The sequence below is a fragment of the Gigantopelta aegis genome, chromosome 3 (assembly GCF_016097555.1).
Source record: "Gigantopelta aegis isolate Gae_Host chromosome 3, Gae_host_genome, whole genome shotgun sequence".
NCBI classification, from domain to species: Eukaryota; Metazoa; Mollusca; class Gastropoda; order Neomphalida; family Peltospiridae; genus Gigantopelta; species Gigantopelta aegis.
In genome coordinates, this window is record NC_054701.1 from 24,319,660 (window position 1) to 24,339,696 (window position 20,037).

Consider the following 20,037-nt stretch of genomic DNA (forward strand, 5'->3'; position numbering starts at 1 on the left):
CTTAATATTTCTGTGGATGATTACTGTACAGGTAATACATGTTAGTTTACTTTTGAATACTGTAGATGACCCTTTTAAGCTTTGCATCCACTAGGCCTACCTTGAAAAATCCTGCATTAGTCTCTGCGAGTTATGGCTATTTAAAAAATGCACAATTACCAACCCCTCCTTCCGTCGCCAGTTCCACAGTCTCGTTGTAACCCCTGCTCGATTTCACGCTGGATCCGCCACTGGAACATTTCCTAAGACAAACAATTATTGGTACACATCCTTTATTAGCACCGCAAACATCACAAACGTGTCAATGACGTCTCTTCACACAACGTGTTTGATGGTAATATACATAACACTAAAAGAAATGCGAATCAGGGCGATGGTTACTTTGTAATTTGATTAAGTTTACTTAATTACAAACGCTCAATTCGGTGTAATTAGATTAAGTTTACTTAATTACAAACGCTCAATTCTGTGGAATTAGATTAAGTTTACTTAATGACAAACGCTCAATTCTGTGGAATTAGATTAAGTTTAATTAATTACAAACGCTCAATTCTGTGTAATTAGATTAAGTTTACTTAATTACAAACGCTCAATTCTGTATAATTAGATTAACTTTACTTATAAATGCTCAATTCTGTGTAATTAGATTAATATTACTTAATTACAAATGTTCAGTTCTGTGTAATTATATTAAGTTTACTTAATTACAAATGCTCAATTCTGTACATTTAGATTAAGTTTACTTAATTACAAACGCTCAATTATGTGTACTTTGATTAAGTTTACTTAATTATAAATGCTCAATTCTGTGTAATTAGATTAAGTTTACTTCATTACAAACGCTCAGTTCTGTGTAATTTGATTAAATTTACTTCAGTACAAATGCTCAATTCTGTGTAATTAGATTAAGTTTACTTAATTACATATGCTCAATTCTGTGTAATTAGATTAAGTTTACTTAATTACATATGCTCAATTCTGTGTAATTTGATTAAGTTTACTTAATTACATATGCTCAATTCTGTGTAATTAGATTAAGTTTACTTCATAACAGACGCTCAGTTCTGTGTAATTTGATTAAATTTACTTCAGTACAAATGCTGAATTCTGTGTAATTTGATTAAGTTTACTTAATTACATATGCTCAATTCTGTGTAATTTGATTAAGTTTACTTAATTACATATGCTCAATTCTGTGTAATTAGATTAAGTTTACTTAATTACATATGCTCAATTCTGTGTAATTTGATTAAGTTTACTTAATTACATATGCTCAATTTTGTGTTATTCTGTGTAATTTGATTAAGTTTACTTAATTACATATGCTCAATTCTGTGTAATTAGATTAAGTTTACTTAATTACATATGCTCAATTCTGTGTAATTAGATTAAGTTTACTTAATTACATATGCTCAATTCTGTGTAATTTGATTAAGTTTACTTAATTACATATGCTCAATTTTGTGTTATTCTGTGTAATTTGATTAAGTTTACTTAATTACATATGCTCAATTCTGTGTAATTAGATTAAGTTTACTTAATTACATATGCTCAATTCTGTGTAATTTGATTAAGTTTACTTAATTACATATGCTCAATTTTGTGTAATTAGATTAAGTTTACTTAATTACATATGCTCAATTCTGTGTAATTTGATTAACTTTCCTTCGTTACAAATACTCACTAATGTATATCAACCTGTAATTCTGAATCTCAATATGGGTTAATCCCTTCTTTACAAAACTAAACTTTATAGGAGGACAGCAATTCCCGAGGAGATCCTTTACTGGAGATTTCATAAAAGAGTTGTAGCGGAGTGGGGCAAGGGAGCATAAATGTTGCTCTGCAATCCCCCACCCCAGCCCCACCCAACCCCCAAAAAGAAATATATAAAATGAAAAAGTGTCCCTTTAGGTCAAAGGGTATAACGTGCACATTCAGAGCAAGCTGTTGTAGCGCACGCCTGTCGTGGGCCCAAGTTCTTCGTGAGCAAGCCCTTGCGTCCAAGACGGGAAAGTCATTTTTTGATTAAAGCTGCCATTTTAATCAAATTGGAGAAGACTATATATAACTGTCACAATTAGCAACAATGCCTTATTAAATATTGAAGAACATAAACGATGACATTGTCCCTGAGCGGCCATAAACGCATGACCTAATACAACCAATGCCATCTTATTGCAAACGCTCAATTCCGTGTAATTAGATTAAGTTTACCTAATGACAAACGCTCAATTCTGTGTAATTAGATTAAGTTTACTTAATTACAAACGCTCAATTCTGTATAATTAGATTAACTTTACTTATTATAAATGCTCAATTCTGTGTAATTAGATTAAGTTTACTTAATTACAAATGCTCAATTCTGTATAATTAGATTGTTTACTTAATTACAAACGCTCAATTCTGTGTACTTTGATTAAGTTTACTTAATTATAAATGCTCAATTCTGTGTAATTTAAATATATAAGAACATAAATATATAAAATGAAAAAGTGTCCCTTTAGGTCAAAGGGTATAACGTGCACATTCAGAGCAAGCTGTTGTAGCGCACGCCTGTCGTGGGCCCAAGTTCTTCGTGAGCAAGCCCTTGCGTCCAAGACGGGAAAGTCATTTTTTGATTAAAGCTGCCATTTTAATCAAATTGGAGAAGACTATATATAACTGTCACAATTAGCAACAATGACTTATTAAATATTGAAGAACATAAACGATGACATTGTCCCTGAGCGGCCATAAACGCATGACCTAATACAACCAATGTCATCTTATTGCTCTTCCATTGCCAACAGTCCTTTTAAAGATCCATACTCAGTAGTTTCACCGAGTCAGTTCTCTTATCTCGTCAGCTAGAACTTTAGTCAGATGCATTTCCTTCTTCACCTGGTCGCCGCCAATCTGCTGCAAGGCCACGTATGCCGCCTCTCTGACGTTGGAGATGACGTCGTTCCGCCTGCAACATATCACGGGTACTTGAAAATTAAAATAGAAAATGTCACGTTTGAACATCTAAAGCATGTCCCCTGAACCAGGTCTAACAGATCCTGTGCCAAATTCCACAAAACGATCTTAGCCCTAAGATCACCTTAGGTCTTAACTACCATATATATATATGCACTTAGTGATCTTAGTGCTAAGATCGATTCGTTGAACGGTGCTCGGGCCCTTTGGGTCATTATATTTCCCTTTCTTTTGGGAAGGGGACTGTCTTCGGACCCACAGAACGCCTGAATAAATCCCGGAAGTAGCTGCTTAAAATTGGGATCACCAGAAACATGGATTCGCCAAACTATAATTCAGCAAAAAACATTAAGTATAACCATAAAAAGATAATAGCCGCAGTAATGAAAATGACACCGACAATACATGTGATTTTGTCCATACTTTTATAGTGTTAAAAATATTCCACACGCGCACGAAATTAAATTTTGCTCTACCTTAATTTATTTAATTTTCAAAATTGTTACCTGTATGATCTATTGCATCTTATCTCCATAAAAATATAAAAAACAAAACAAAAAAGTGTGTCCAGTTTTGAAAATGTGCGTCTGTTTTGTTTAACGTCACCACTAGAGCATATTGACTTATTAATCATCACCCAACTTTTTAAATTATATTGATAAAATGTAGATATTGCTACAGCTTTATATGAAATTCAGTGAATTTAGTTTGTATCGATATACATGTATTTGTAACTGAACTGAACTGAATCCACATCATATTTCAATTTGACAGACACTACTGTCAGACAAAAAACAAACAAACAAACAAATTACCACATATTAAGTATTTTCTTAACGGCCACTTTCGCCTTGAGATGTCCTAGAGCTAAACAGCCCGCTTCTCTGACGAGCCTGTCGTTGTCCTGTAGACACTTCATGATGTGCTGCACCGTTCGCGTGTCGTTCGCCTTCGTTCTCGCCAAAGATACTGCTGCAACCGCTCGCACGTTGGCGTTTTTGTCTGTCAGTAAATCACGTAGAGCATCAATAACAGCTGTACTTCGAAATTTTCCTGTAAAAATAAAATAAGTGTTTTTAAATATTAAAAAACAACAACCCCAAAAACAACCATTTTACTTCTTCTTTTGTTTAGATTTTTAAAAAATATTTTAAAGTATATATATATATATATATAACTATAAAATATGCATTAAAACATTCTGAATGTAATACTGGATAATATTCAATCAACTGATTATGTCTAACCACAGCCAATTTTGAAGAAAAGATTAATTTCTGATCATTAACTGATAGTAGACAAAAATACCGCAATTTTTAGCTAGGCTTTTGAAATGGTTAGATAATTTTCACGCAGTTTAGATACAATGCCATCAATGCAACTATACAAAAGTCAATCATGAATACTACCTTAAATTACAATACTTATGTCTGCCCATGGGAAAAAAAAAGATAAACTTGTTTTAGACCTACTTTGAATTATACCTGAGTTTTAAAAGTACCATGAATAGCACAGCTATCTCGAAGTCAATAATGAATACTCCCGTATATTTTAATACTAATGTCGGGTGGGAGGGAGTGGGGTAGGATTATCTACTTTGTGGAAAGAAAGACACAACAACAACAACAACAAAAAAACATTCATGAAAAGAAATTAGACCTAATATGATTTACATCTGAGTATTTAAAAATACCAAAGAATAATGAGGGCAATGGCTTTGCAGCTCATTGGCGGGGACCAAGTGGAGAAGGAAATGCATCTGACTAAAGTTCTAGCTGACGAGATAAGAGCGCTAACTTGGTGAAACTATGGAGTAAGGATCTTTAAACAGACTATTAGCAATGGCAGAGCAATAAGATGGCATTGATGGTAAGAAAAAAATAAATCCTTCAACCTAAATTTTCTATGGCTGTTACTCTGACGTCAGACGACATATCGAACACGTCAATCATTGCCGAACTCTCCCTGGCTTGGTCCTGTACTCTCTGCCAGACAGGCTGCTCTTCGTCATCAATGGTACAGAATTCTGAAACGTCAAATATTGCATTTTAATAGATTAGCTATAGTCCGTCCCATCCTCCTACAAAAATGTTGGGGGGTTTTGGTAAATAATTTCAGTTTGGTTTGACGTAATAAGAAAAGTAAAAAGTTTATTTTGTTTCACAACACCACTAGAGCACATTGATTTATTAATCATTGGCTATTGGATGTCAAACATTTGGTAATGTTGACATAAAAAAGTTAAAGTGTTTTGGAAATAATAAAAAACAACACCAACTATTTTTGTGTGTAATTTAGAAAACAGTTTGCCCAGAAATAAATAACTTGTAGTAAATTTCATAGTATGACAAAGGCGTTCCCTGTGGGAAGGACTGTACCTGTATAGAAAAAGTAGTCACACAAGCCTTAGCACCCCCCCCCCCCCCCCCCCCCCCCGCCATTAAGGCCCTAAATATTCACTTTGTGTTCTACTACATATATAAACCAAACAAATGGGTTCCCCCCTCCCTTCCCCTCCCATTCACTTCACGTGTCGATTCTACCAGCCAATTTGCTGGGGTAGCATGAGTCAACATGTAGAAACTCCGCTCGCCACAGTCCAGACACACACACACACACACAGAAACACACACAGACACACGCGCACGCACACACACAGACACACACACACATACGCACGCACACAGTCACACACGCATATACACACGCATGCACGCACGCACACATACACACACACACATACACACACGCACACACACACACCAACCTGCCATCCCTCCACTCCCGTATAACTTTTGAAACCCGCGCCTGACGATACTGGGGTTATTTGTTTGTGCATGCTAGTTATTTTAGGCTAAACCTGTACCGTAGGCTATGGCTCTGCTCAGTGACGTCTAATGCTTGGCACACACCTACCGATTCACGCCAACTCGACAGATGTGTCGGCATTAATCGGTATGTGTGTGCAGGGCAAAGACGCGACAGTTGCGTTTAATTTTCAGTTTTGCCCCGATTAAACTGTCGCGTCGGCTGGTGTGTGCAGGTGCACATCTTCAAACTACTGCCCACTCGACAGTCAAGTCTGCTTTAATCGGTAAGTGTGCGCCAAGCATTAATTAGTTCCACTTGACTGACCTATGAACATTTCAAAATCCAGCTGTCCGTCTTCCTGTACTTCCATCTCACGTCTGAGAACATTGATCAGCCAGTTTTGGTCGTCCCGGCTGTACATACTGGACAAAGGAGTTTTGAACACGGAGAGGAAATCTTGTACAAATCTAGTAAAAGTAATCAAACCATTGTACATTAATCTGAACAGATAATGATTTACAATTTTCTAAGTCAATCGATGAAAGAAAATGTGAAAATAATGCGAATTTTCTAAAACTCAAATGGGGGTGGGGGGGGGGGGGGGGGTTGGCATCAGAAGTAAAATTAATTTATTGTGTATAAATAACAAGCATTCTGAGAGTACTGCTAGAGCAAGACAAATTTTCGTATCTCGTAAATTCAAGGGTCATAACTCTGTGAAAAATTGGTAAATCGTCATGAAAGTCAAACTTGATCAAACGTTTAGCTCAATATCTCAAGGCATTGTAAAAACAACATCCAGAAAACATAGTTTGGTATCTCCTAATTTCTAGGGCCATAACTCTGTGAAAAATGGATCAATTGCTATGGACGTCAAAGCGGAATTGTAACAGAACATGATAACGTTATACACACAATTTCTGCTCAGTATCTAAAGCATTGCAAACAAAAGTTCAGAAACAAATTTTCGTATCTCCTAACTTCAAGGGCAATAACTCTGTCAAAATGAGTAAATCGACATTAAAGTGAAACGTAATCTGTAACAGTACAGGATAAAGCTATACACAAAATTTCAGCTCAATATCTCGAGGCATTCTAAAGAAAAAAACATCCGAAAACTGTCTGTGGGACAGACTGACGGACGGACGGCCGGACAAACAAACTGACAGACAGACAGGACGGAGATGAAACCTATAGTCCCCTCCGTTTGGACCGGAATAGGACTAATAAATACGTCTCTGGCGTTCTTACTTTTCCCAGTCGACGTGGATCTGGTTACCATAGCGATCTGCCCAGTATCTTCTTGGCATCATTGCCAGAGTCTTGTCTTGTACCTGTAGTTTGTCCTGGCGTCGTCTTCTGTTCAGTCTCTGTCGGGCTGTGTGAGGTCTTGCGACGAATTTTTCTTCTGATTCTGAAAAGAGAGCGACATCAAGTAAATTGTCCATATATCATTAACATATGATTTTTACTGGCTGTTTTAAAGCACTGTCCCACTTCCCCTCGCCTACCCCGTGAGGGAGAATTAGTTGTAGCCTAACGCGTACACGTCTTTCATAGACTTCCCAGCGTCTGCCAGAACATTTTTTCAGAAAGTTTCAAAATTCCACAAGCTTTGATTACCAGAACTCTTTTCCAAAACTTTGCTCACATTGTGTCATGCGCCTTTGGGTCTAGTGTCTGAATCCCTAACAGTAAAGTTTGTTTTATTTAACGACGCCACTAGAGTACATTGATTTTTATCTTATCATCGGCAAATGGACGTCATTCTGACATATTTCTTTAGAGGAAACCCGCAGCCGCCACATAGGCTACTCTTTCCGACAAGCAGCAAGGGGTCTTTTATATGCACTTTCACACAGACAGGACAGCACATACCACGGCCTTTGATGAACCAGTTGTGGACCACTGGTTGGAACGGAAAATAGCTCAAACTGCAAATCGGTTTATTGAGAAGGATCGATCCGATGACCGACCGCTTCACAGGCGGACACGCTACCGCATGAGCTACACCCCGCTCCCGGAATCCCTAACAGAGGCCCAGATTCATTGCACATAATTATACTGGTTGTATGATATATGATTTCAATGCACCGACCATAATGTAATCAGAAAAGCCGTCATAGTATGTAAAGTACGGTATTCAATAATGATGCTATTAGCCAATGTTGACAACGACCATGATGATGATACATTTTGATGGAATGAGTTCTTTGTTTCGCCACAAAATATCTCTGACTGATTGCCTATACAATCTTACAGATGAGATCACAAACATTGTTTAACAACACCACTACAGCACATTGATTTATTAATCATCGACTATTGGATGTCAAACATTTGGTAATTCACGACACCGCCTTCGAGGAAACCAGATATATTTCATTTAGCAGCAAGGGATCTTTTATATGCACTGTCCCACAGACAGGACAGCACATACTACGGCCTTTGATATACAAGTCTTGGGACACCGCTTGGGACGGAGAAAAACAGTCAGAGAATGGGTCCACTAGAGCGACTCGACACTACAACGCATGCTAGCACTCTACCGATTGACCTAGATCCCACCCCTGAGGTTGTTCTCAAACTGAGCCTGTCTGGCTAGCTTGTGAAAGGATGCATAGCTGCCTTGTCAGAGGTTTTTGTTGGTGGTACCTGCTGCTCTTGTTTTGTCTCTATCGGAAATTTCTTCTTTAATGAGACGAACTAGCTCCTGTAGGTTCTTCTTTTTCTCTTTGGGATCAACCAGCGATATCCAGTTCAAACCAGCCATCTGCAAGCGTCTGGAAATGTACAGTGTTTGTATTATACAATATCTATTTTGTAACCATATCTACAAGTTAATGAATTTCGTATCACTTTAAGCACATGATTTACTTATAAACAAGTTCAAGTTATGTACATGTATCTTTTTGTACTTTATGGCTTTAAGTCTTACGACTTATGTGCTGTATAATAAAATAGCATATATAATATAATACAATACTGGACAATGGTGTGATGAGCGATTAAGTACTATCCAAATTGGTTTTTTAAATATTCATGTATGAAAAATACATTACATGGATAAAATAAACCAAATTGAATCATATATGCATGAAAAATAATCACATGTACAAAAATAAAAATATTAAATATATAAACTGACAGCTATGTTGTTGTTGTTTATACTTATTTTTGTGCTTATATCCAATTAAGGTTCAAGCACGATGTCCTGGGCGAACAGAGAGTTAGTAGTTAGTAATAGAGAAGTCGATGCAGTGGCCTTACACCCTCCCACAGTCGTTAAACTCGATCTGGGTGGGAACCGGTACCGGGATGCGAACCCAGTAGCTATCAGCCTTAAGTGGCCTAACCACTGCCCCACCGAGGCCGGTTGACAGCTATACTCACTCGCCGGTTGTCATCAAAGGGATGAGCTTCTCTTGTGGCTGAAGGTTAACTGGGAAGACCGCTTTGTTAGACACGTACGCCAGTGCCAGCTCATCCTGGCAGTATTTAGACTTCACTGAGTCCGTGCTGATCAAACTGATGAACGTCTGAAAGAAAGAAATGTTTTATTTAACGACGCACTCAACACACTGTATTTACGGTTATATGGCGTCAGACATATGGTTGAGGACCACACAGATGTTGAGAGAGGAAACCCGCTGTCGCCACTTCATAGGCTACTCTTTTCGATTAACAGCAAGGGATCTTTTATATGCACCATCCCACGGACATGTTAGTACGTATCACGGCCTTTGATATACTAGTCGTGGTGCACTGGCTGGAACGAGAAATAGCCCAATGGGCCCACCGACGGGGATCGATCCCATACCGACCACGCATCGAGCGAGCGCTGTACCACTGGGCTACGTCTCGCCCCAAGTCTGAAAGAGGCCATTGACGATAAATACTTAAACATGTTTATAACACAAAACCCAAACAGCATATATAAGTAAAGATGAACTTCATAATATTATGCGGATTGAAAGTTAAAGTTTGTTTTGTTTAACGACACCACTAGAGCACATTGATTTAATAATCATCAGCTATTGGATGTCAAACATATTGTAATTTTGCCATATAGTCTTAGTAAGGAAACCCGTTACATTTTTTCATTAGTAGCCAGGAATATTTTATATGCATCATCCCACAGACAGGATAGCACATACCACGGCCTTTGATATACCAGTCGTGGTGCACTGGCTGGGACGAGAAATAGCGCAATGGGCCCACCGACGGAGATTGATCCCAGACTGACTGCGCATCAAGCCAGCACTTTACCACTAGGCTACGTCCCGCCCCTCATATGCGGATTGAAGTATTTGCAAGCAATACCCAGGACGTGTTATGCATTGATACGTGTTTTACAGCTAGTATCTGAGCATATGCGGATTGAAGTATTTGCAAGCAATACCCAGGACGTGTTATGCATTGATACGTGTTTTACAGCTAGTATCTGAGCATATACGGATTGAAGTATTTGCAAGCAATACCCAGGACGTGTTATGCATTGATACGTGTTTTACAGCTAGTATCTGAGCATATGCGGATTGAAGTATTTGCAAGCAATACCCAGGACGTGTTATGCATTGATACGTGTTTTACAGCTAGTATCTGAGCATATGCGGATTGAAGTATTTGCAAGCAATACCCAGGACGTGTTATGCATTGATACGTGTTTTACAGCTAGTATCTGAGCATATGCGGATTGAAGTATTTGCAAGCAATACCCAGGACGTGTTATGCATTGATACGTGTTTTACAGCTAGTATCTGAGCATATGCGGATTGAAGTATTTGCAAGCAATACCCAGGACGTGTTATGCATTGATACGTGTTTTACAGCTAGTATCTGAGCATATGCGGATTGAAGTATTTGCAAGCAATACCCAGGACGTGTTATGCATTGATACGTGTTTTACAGCTAGTATCTGAGCATATGCGGATTGAAGTATTTGCAAGCAATACCCAGGACGTGTTATGCATTGATACATGTTTTACAGCTAGTACAGCTAGCAGGTCCAAGTTCGAAGTGCACCGAAGTTTTCATTGCATAGTTTATACTACCAGTCCCATTGGTAATAAATGTGATAATGTTTTGTTGTCATTAAATGTTGTTTCATCTGGTCAGTAAATTACTATAATATAATTTGAACTAGCCAATGTACCAGCTACGTTTGTGCTTAAAACATGAGCAGGGCCCTACTAAAATAAGATGTCGATTTTTTTTTTTTTTTTTTTTTTTTTTTTGGGGGGGGGGGGGGGGAGGGAGGGGGCGGAAGTAGGGTACCCAGTTTGCTTAATTCGTTATGTCTGAAAAAGAGCAGCTTAACACCCTTTTCCGATGTACTTTTAAGGGTGAGTGGTGGCAGTATTTGTATCCATGATGTATGTTTAGCAGCTTTAGCCACACGTGTCTATGTGATTTAATTTGATGGTATCCACCCTACAGAGCCTGTGCCATTGATATACATTGTATATCTTATTTATGCAACCGGCAGATATTCTGCCTATGTAGCCAACACACCGTTTTACTAGTATATATACGTTTAAAATGAGTCCTACAGGGTGTATACTACCAAATCAAATCCCATTGACGACAATAGTAACATATGTGGCTGAAACGCCTACCTGCAGCGTATCAATCGACATAAACGACACGGATATAAATACTACCATCCTTCACCCTTAAAGTGAATCAGAAAAAAATGGGGGTCAAGCTGCTCATTTCTGAGATAACGGGTAGCGTCTATGACTACCCCAGTTCCGCACAAAATTCGAGTACTTTTTTTTTTTACAGGTACCCGATACATGTTTCAAGCACAAGGCTACTTGACACAGTGGTACTAGATGAAATACAATTGCATACATTGTTTTGCCCCGATGAAACTATTTCTTTTTACAACCAACACACTGACATTTATCACCAATCACGGGACTTGTGGTGTTCACTTTGACCCAGCCGGAAGTTATTTGGTTTAGTACGTACTACTTACAACCTTACCTTGGCATCAATAATTGCTTGTCCTATCTTGCTGAGGAAATCTACGCCAGCTCTAAGTCCAGTTACGTCTACCCACACTGAAATGCCATTGGTCTCTAGAGTTTCTGAAAAGATATACTAGTACGTATACTTATGGTAAATGCAATCAGGTCCCCGTTCAACGACGCGATCTTAGAGCTAAGAGCACCTTAAGTGAATAAGATAACTATGCACTTAAGATGATCTCAGGGCTAAGATCGCTTCGTGGAACTGGGCCCTTGTATATACAAGTTTTATTTAATGACTCCACTAGAGCACATTGATTTATTAATCATCGGCTATTGGATGTCAGACAGGAAATCAGATTTTTTTTTTCAGTAGCAGTAATGGATCTTTTATATACACTTTCACACACATACAGGGCGGCACATACCACAACCTTTGTTATACTAGTCGGGCGGCACTGGTCGGGACGGGTAAAAACTGTTTTTGGCTTCCGGGCATTAAAATAACTTCTGCCAGTACAGCCGATAACCTACTTGAGGAAAATATATTATGGCTAAACATTAGCTTCGATGTGCTATATCATTGTACATCGAACTGTGGACCACTAACGTTTGTCAATATTTATTATATTTAATCATAACTCAGGGCTTCTAGAATATTTTTAAAATCCACTAGCCATGGGATCAGGGATTTAAAAAATTTACTAGCCAGGATAAAAAAATTCTCTAGCCCTACTTTACTACAACTTAATACAATTTTACTAAATAATAGTCAGATATGTCAACTAAAGAGTTTAAAAACACTAATATTGGGGGTTGGGTGGGGTCTGGATATTCATATTTACAAAACAGACTTAACTGCAACATTTGACCAACAAATTTCAACATCGGGCATGGCAATAGTAGTTATTTACTAGCCCAACATTGAATATCACTAGCCATGGGAGTGGGGCTACCATAAACTAGAAGCCCTGCATAACTGACCAATAGAAGTTTGTGTCTATATCCTCGAAATGTAAGTCTGTCATAGACAGATACTGTAGCCTAGCCAGTAATTCGTTTCCCTTATTCTAAAGATGACGTTTTATGCCTATGCTTACCTCTAACTTCCAGCATCACATCTCGATCTGCATGACTATAGCTGATCATGAGATCTTTTGGCGCGCTGTCGTCTGCTGGTGTCAGCTGACTGATGGAGGACGACTGTCTACTACTCGACTTCACGTCTGAAATCTCCTTGTCTGCCGTCGATCTCCTAGAAGGATGTGGACCTGCCTTCCTGTCAACAGATGTCGTTGAAACACTGTTTGTGGATGTGCCGGTAGTTTCTCTGCTGGAAGATGTCACATTCGATGTCCGTCTGGAGGATACCCGTGATGTCTCTGAGTCTGGAGTTTTCGGTTTCTCGTCTGGACGGTTATTTTCAGGCATTGGCGTTATGCGTGAGAACATCCTTGACCGTAAACTGATCGTGGATCGATCAGTACTTGCTGCTCCACCCATTCTCAGTCTGTGTGTATCTCTATAATAACATATGTATTACATTAAAACGTCTTTCAAAGACTGCAAGGTGGAGATGAGTTGGTTTCTGGCAGAGCTTCGTGAGTACATGCTGAGATATTTATATATATTATATTTCTATATTTGTATCCTTATATTTAATTATGTGGTCCAAGCACGCCTCTACACACACACTTCTTCTACCGGTTTCTGACAGAGCTGCATGAGTACATGCTGAGATATTTATATATATTATATTTATATATTTGTATCCTTATAATTAATTATGTGGTTCAAGCACGCCTCTAAACACAAACTTCTTCTACCCACCTCTTGTTTTCCCAACGACCATCTTTTAATGTTTAAATGTTGCCTCATAGCACGACTCATGGACAGTGTGGGTCCCCACCTCCTCCAATATTAAACCCTGGCTTTGCCAATGCTACTATATGTGCTGTCTAATTTCTAGTATAGATAGAAATATTAGTGGACATAATTGTAAATAATTCGAATTCGCCACTAGTATTGTTACTAGAAATGACAAAATCCACGTTAACCCTCACCTGCACGTGATCCCATAAAAATATTTTTTAAATCTTGGATTGACATAACATGTTTACATGAGCTTCCATACTATTGTGCAGTTCATTCGCAGCTGGTGAAAAAAAAAATCATTGTTATTATTATCATTGTTCAGGACAGAAGTTGTCGTCAGTAGTCAGAAACAAGAATGGCTCAAGTAAATAATTTTCATGTAAACCAACAAAATTAAAAGACATTGACAACATCGATGAAAACAAAAACACAAAGGCCCCGAATACCGTGTGTTACTGTAATCCTTGCTTGCTGTCATTTTTATGAAGCATCAGTTTAACAAATACTCATCTAATTCAAACATAACTGAACAATTATTTTAGGACAGTAAAGAAAGAAAGTGAAACCATATAACAGTATGTCCTTCAATCTAAACCATATAATGCGTATTCCCCCCCCCCCCCCCCCCCTCTCTCTCTCTCTCTCTCTCTCTCTCTCTCTCTCTCTCTCTCTCTCTCTCTCTCTCTCTCTCTCTGTGTGTGTGTGTTGTGTTTGTGTGTGTGTTTGTGTGTGTGTGTGTGTGTGTGTGTGTGTCTTGCAGACTACCATCAAACAAAAACAACAGTCGTTGCAAACGACTTTTGTTTTTAAACGTAAAGAAACAAACCACTACATCCAGTTCTTATACTCGACACACGATTCAAGGTAATTAACCGTATTATCTTGCCACAGGCAGCGTGACATAAATCCATAACCAAGAATAAAGCTAATTAGGCTGAATGGAGTGTGACAAACAAAAACCCCACCAAGCTACCAACAAGGACCTATGTATACCGGTGGGTGCTTTCCAAGGAAATTAACAGCTTCTAGTGGAGACCGCGCCATGCTTTAGAATAACTCTGATGATAAAATAAGCATAATGTGTTCGTATAAAAAAAAACCCCACCAGAAGACTGATTTACAGGCTGTCTAGTTTTACCTACTAGTAACAACTTCACCAAATTGTAAATTATTAAAATAAATGTATTATAGAGTTGTTACCTGTAATAGCTAACGGTCCACACATGCTTATATTAAAGGGACATTCCAGAGTTTGCTGCAATTTGTAAGATGTTATCGACTAACAGAGACCTTTTAACGATTGTAATTACACATCAAATGTATTTTTCTGCATAAAATATTAGTGGCTGTATATTAAACGTGTTTCTGAACGTTCTAGAATTTATACTAGGTTAAATTTCATTTTATTTTGTAAACAAAATCCAGTTTGGGCTTCTTACAAATATTAAGACGACCAGAAACACAATGAATATACAGACACTGATATTCTAAACCACAAAATATATTTAATATGTAAGTTTAATCGTAGAAATATTTTATTAGTCGGAAACATCTTACAATGCAGCAAACTCAGGAATGTCCCTTTAAAACTAAACTGTGTAAAAGTTTATCGTGGCTATAATGGTGTGTTCCAACATGGCACACATTTACGTTAAACTCCTATTCTGATAATACTGTAAACATATAATATAACTCGCTTTTTGGTAGCATGTTTCCCGCTAATACATCCTTTTATAACAACTAAAATTGAATACAGAAAATATCTTCTTGTGAATAATATCAATGTTTGTAAACCAAATGTTTCTAGTCGTCTTAATGTTGCTGTAGCTCAAAACTCGTTCTACTTCCCTGTATACGTATATTTTTGTACATACGAAATTACTCAGAAGAAAAATCCAGTGTGTGCTACAACAAACATTAAAACGCCCAGAAACACACTGGATACACATTCACTGGTAAATTATAAACAAGAAAATACAATTAATATGTAAACTTAGTCGTTTTTCTTATGCAGCCATTAAAGGTATAAATTTGGTTTTAGAATACAGGCTTTGTTCCCCACAATATTAATTTTCTTTCGGTCAAGTTAATCCTCTATTAAATCGGAAGTCGTCAAAGAATTATAGATATGCATATTTGGCATGCAACAGTTTTTCATACTTATCATTAAGCATGTTTATTAAATATTCATAAAATGTTTCCATTCTGTTATCATACCTTTGACACCCAAAAGGCGATGTATTTTCTCATGCTGGAGTGTCGTTCATTCATTCATTTCGTTACGTAAACATATTTCCTGCTTGAGTCTACATGATGTGATTACTTCCGATAAAACACATTATACATTCACGTAACAACGTATTTTGTAACTTAGGGCCACATTTCCAAAGCCTGTTTTTGACTTACATGCAACATGACATTGTATTTACAATGCTTAGAGACCGTTTAAGAAAAACAAGCTTCGTAAATTCGGCATTTAATTTCTGGTAGGTACAGGGTTCGCAGCCCGGTACCGGCTCCCACCCAGAACGAGTTTTAACGATTCCGTGGGTAGGTGTAAGGCCACTCCACCCCCTTCTCTCTCCCTAACCATTAACAATTAACAACTAACCCTCCGTTCTGGAGAGACAGCCCTACAGATAGCTGAAGTGAGTGCCCAGGATAGCGTGTTTGAATCTTAATTGGATATAAGCACGAAAATAAGTTGAAATTAATTAATTTAATTTCTATTTTAATATATTGCTAGAAAACTTACAAATGTTTTTTCCAGATGCACAATCTTTCCGAGTTATTAATTTAAATGGTAGGACTTTCCTTTGGCACTGTCACGTCTACAGAACATTATAAATACTTATAATATAGTTAGGGTTAGGGTAAGTGACGTATACAGAACATTATAAATACTTATAATATAGTTAGGGTTAGGGTAAGTGGCAGTGCCAAAGGAAAGTCGTTCCATTTTAATATTATAAAAGGTAAAACCTCACTAGTTAGTCCATCTCGATAGGATCCATAAGTCAAACGTATCCGTTTCCGTTTAGTCCTCTCCGAATACTCCGAACTGTTCTGTCACATTACTCAGCGGGTTTCAAAATACACTGGCGTGAGTTCCCCGATATCACAACCTTGATTTGGGTTTACTTACAGAACACGTTCTGTCGATAGATTAATTTATCGATTGCGTAGGCTAGATCCTGGTCGTAGCACAGATTGTCAGGGCAGATCCGGGGTTATGGTTGAGTGTGTGTGTGTGAGTGAATAACCCCAATAAATCATATCGGCTGTAAACTTAAGTGGGTGACATATGCGTAGTATGTGTACTTTCATAGGGCATATTTATAAATGTCCATGTTTTGGCATTTTAATTTTAAAACTGAATAATTAATGTGGTGGTACAAACACATGTGGCGTAACCAAGGATCGGAGTGGGGTGGGGTGGGGACTCATTCATATGTTCTTAGATTATTTTTTAGTTGTTACTAGGTTGGGAGCGTCGTGGAGGTTTTGTTGTTGTTGTTGTTGTTGTTGTTTTGTTTTGGTCATTAATGGGATGTCGATAAACAATCTCTCTCTCTCTCTCTCTCTCTCTCTCTCCTCTCTCTCCTCTCCCTGCTCTCTCTCTCTTCTCTCTCCTCTCTCTCTCTCTCCTCCTCTCTCTCTCTCTCTCTCTCTCTCTCTCTCTCTCTCTCTCTCTCTGTGTGTGTGTGTGTGTGTGTGTGTGTGTGTGTGTCTATATCCTCATTGTCTCTCTTAGATATATACATGTATATATAGAGGTTTTTTTTTTTGTTATTATGTTGTGGCCTTGATTATGGATGGGCGATAGTTGTTCGATCTGCAGGTGTGAACAACCAACGACTGTGCTTATATACCTATGTATAGGCGATATTGAGTAATATATTAATAAGGATTGAGAAAGCTTTATTAATCCTTGTGACTTTCCAAATAGATTATTATTGATTTTGGACTTGTTGTTAATTCTATATCAGGGCCACATTTATAGAAGCAGTAATCTGATTTGTCTCCACCCCCTGCCTCTCTGGCTGTTTGTCCGCTAACACACACACACACACATACACACACACACACACATACACACACACACACACTTGCTATGTAGCTATAAGACAGACGGTATACATGTGGCAATCGCGGATTTTCTCTTATTCTGTTAAACAAATATCCCTTCCTTCCATCTATTTCCTTCTTTTCTCCATCTCCTGCTCTGTCTTTTCCCCTCTCTCTCCCTCCCCCCCCTCTCTCTCTCTCTCTCTCTCTCTCTCTCTCTCTCTCTCTCTCTCTCTCTCTCTCTCTCTCTCTCTCTCTCTCTCTCTCTCTATTACAAGGATATGAACGACACTGGTTTCTCATTATACATATACATTGTATATAATTAATTAACAAGTGTTATGAAACAATATATCAATGTATGACATGCTCTAATAACTACACATTAGCCTGTTTCTCAACTGCGAATAAGACTTCGTTGTTCTCGGTATACTAACTAGTATATCAATTCGAACATAGTTCAGCACTCAGAACGACTTAAATTCATAATATTATTATATTTGTTGTATTTTGAAACTAAAAGGCATACAAATCTTCGACGATATATATAAATTACCTTGTACAGAGAAATACCTAAGAGCTATTTCGATATGCCTTCTTAATGACCTGTGACGGTTTATTGATTGTCTTCACTTGATTTATGCACCAAATAGCAACAGTGGAAACGTACGCAGTTAGCCGTAGGAAAATATTTCTATAAAATTTTCCTATCACAAATAACAACGTGCGAGTGTTTCTTTTTAAACGGTGAACATTTCCCTAGATTAATTTTCCACAAGTGTGCGTGTGTATGTGTGTTTGTGTGTGTGCGTGGGTTCGCGCGCGTACGTGTATATTTTAAATTTTAAAAATTGTAAGTTTTGTTTTTAGAATGTTGGAAATATAAATGTAGCTTCATAAAGCAATAACTATATTTTCATTACGCAGTTTTACCCAAGAAGGGACGGTAAACATGTAAAAAAGATATCAATAGTTAATCAAGATAACAAAAGCAGTGTATAAACCACGTACGCTATATCAGCACACTATACGAGTTTACATTTCTGCACTGTTTAACCACTATACATAATTGTCAAGTTGATAAGTTTATAATCAGTTGATAAAAAGAGCAGTTCTACACTCTTTCCCACTCAACACAAGAATTTCAACAGTATTTGGTTATATTCTTCTGTAGTTAGGGAAGGAAGGAAAAGTTTTATTTCACAACACACTCATCACATTTTATTTACGGTTATATGGCGTCAGACATATGGTTAAAGACCATTCAACTATTGAGAGAGGAAACCCGCTGTCGCCACTTCATGGGCTACTCTTTTCGATTAGCAGGAAGGGATTTTTTTTATATGCACCATCACACAGACAGGATAGCACATACCACAGTCTTTAATATACCAGTCGTGGTGCACTGGCTGAAGCGAGAATTAGCTCAATGGACCCACAGACTGAGATCGTTCCCAGACCGACCGCGCATCAAGCGAGTTCTTTACCATTGGGCTACGTCCTGCCTCCCTGTAGTTAGTGGTGAGCGTATGTGGAAGTGGATATACCTCGGTGGAGGGGTGAACATATCTCAGAGTGGTGGTGAGGTTGGATATACCTCGGTGGAGGGGTGAACATATGTCAGAGTGGTGGTGAGGTGGGATATACCTCGGTGGAGGGGTGAACATATGTCAGAGTGGTGGTGAGGTTGGATATACCTCGGTGGAGGGGTGAACATATGTCAGAGTGGTGGTGAGGTTGGATATACATCGGTGGAGGGGTGAACATATCTCAGAGTGGTGGTGAGGTTGCATATACCTCGGTGGAGGGGTGAACATATCTCAGAGTGGTGGTGAGGTTGGATATACCTCGGTGGAGGGTGAACATATCTCAGAGTGGTGGTGAGGTTGCATATACCTCGGTGGAGGGGTGAACATATCTCAGAGTGGTGGTGAGGTTGCATATACCTCGGTGGAGGGGTGAACATATCTCAGAGTGGTGGTGAGGTTGCATATACCTCGGTGGAGGGGTGAACATATCTCAGAGTGGTGGTGAGGTGGGATATACCTCGGTGGAGGGGTGAACATATCTCAGAGTGGTGGTGAGGTTGCATATACCTCGGTGGAGGGGTGAACATATCTCAGAGTGGTGGTGAGGTTGCATATACCTCGGTGGAGGGGTGAACATATCTCAGAGTGGTGGTGAGGTGGGATATACCTCGGGGGAGGGGTGAACATATGTCAGAGTGGTGGTGAGGTTGCATATACCTCGGTGGAGGGGTGAACATATGTCAGAGTGGTGGTGAGGTTGCATATACCTCGGTGGAGGGGTGAACATATCTCAGAGTGGTGGTGACGTGGGATATACC

General features: G+C 38.5%; 1 protein-coding gene across 2 annotated transcripts; it reads right to left on the minus strand.

Annotated features, from left to right (window-relative positions):
* Positions 1-2,325: 2,325 nt before the first annotated feature.
* LOC121389409 lies at positions 2,326-17,103 on the minus strand. 2 transcript variants are annotated; one of them, XM_041521028.1, is made up of 10 exons: positions 16,610-17,103; positions 12,848-13,269; positions 11,764-11,867; positions 9,166-9,311; positions 8,428-8,555; positions 7,024-7,186; positions 6,097-6,239; positions 4,856-4,987; positions 3,777-4,014; positions 2,326-2,953 (listed from the first exon to the last, which is right to left on the minus strand). In XM_041521028.1, exons 2-10 carry the CDS (start codon positions 13,248-13,250, stop codon positions 2,821-2,823), a joined length of 1,590 nt encoding a protein of 529 aa, XP_041376962.1. In that variant the 5' UTR covers positions 13,251-13,269; positions 16,610-17,103; the 3' UTR covers positions 2,326-2,820. The 2 variants fall into 2 exon arrangements, with proteins under 2 accessions (XP_041376962.1, XP_041376969.1); XM_041521035.1 differs by lacking the exon at positions 16,610-17,103 and having other exon boundaries at positions 12,848-13,970.
* Between the last annotated feature and the right edge of the window lie 2,934 nt (positions 17,104-20,037).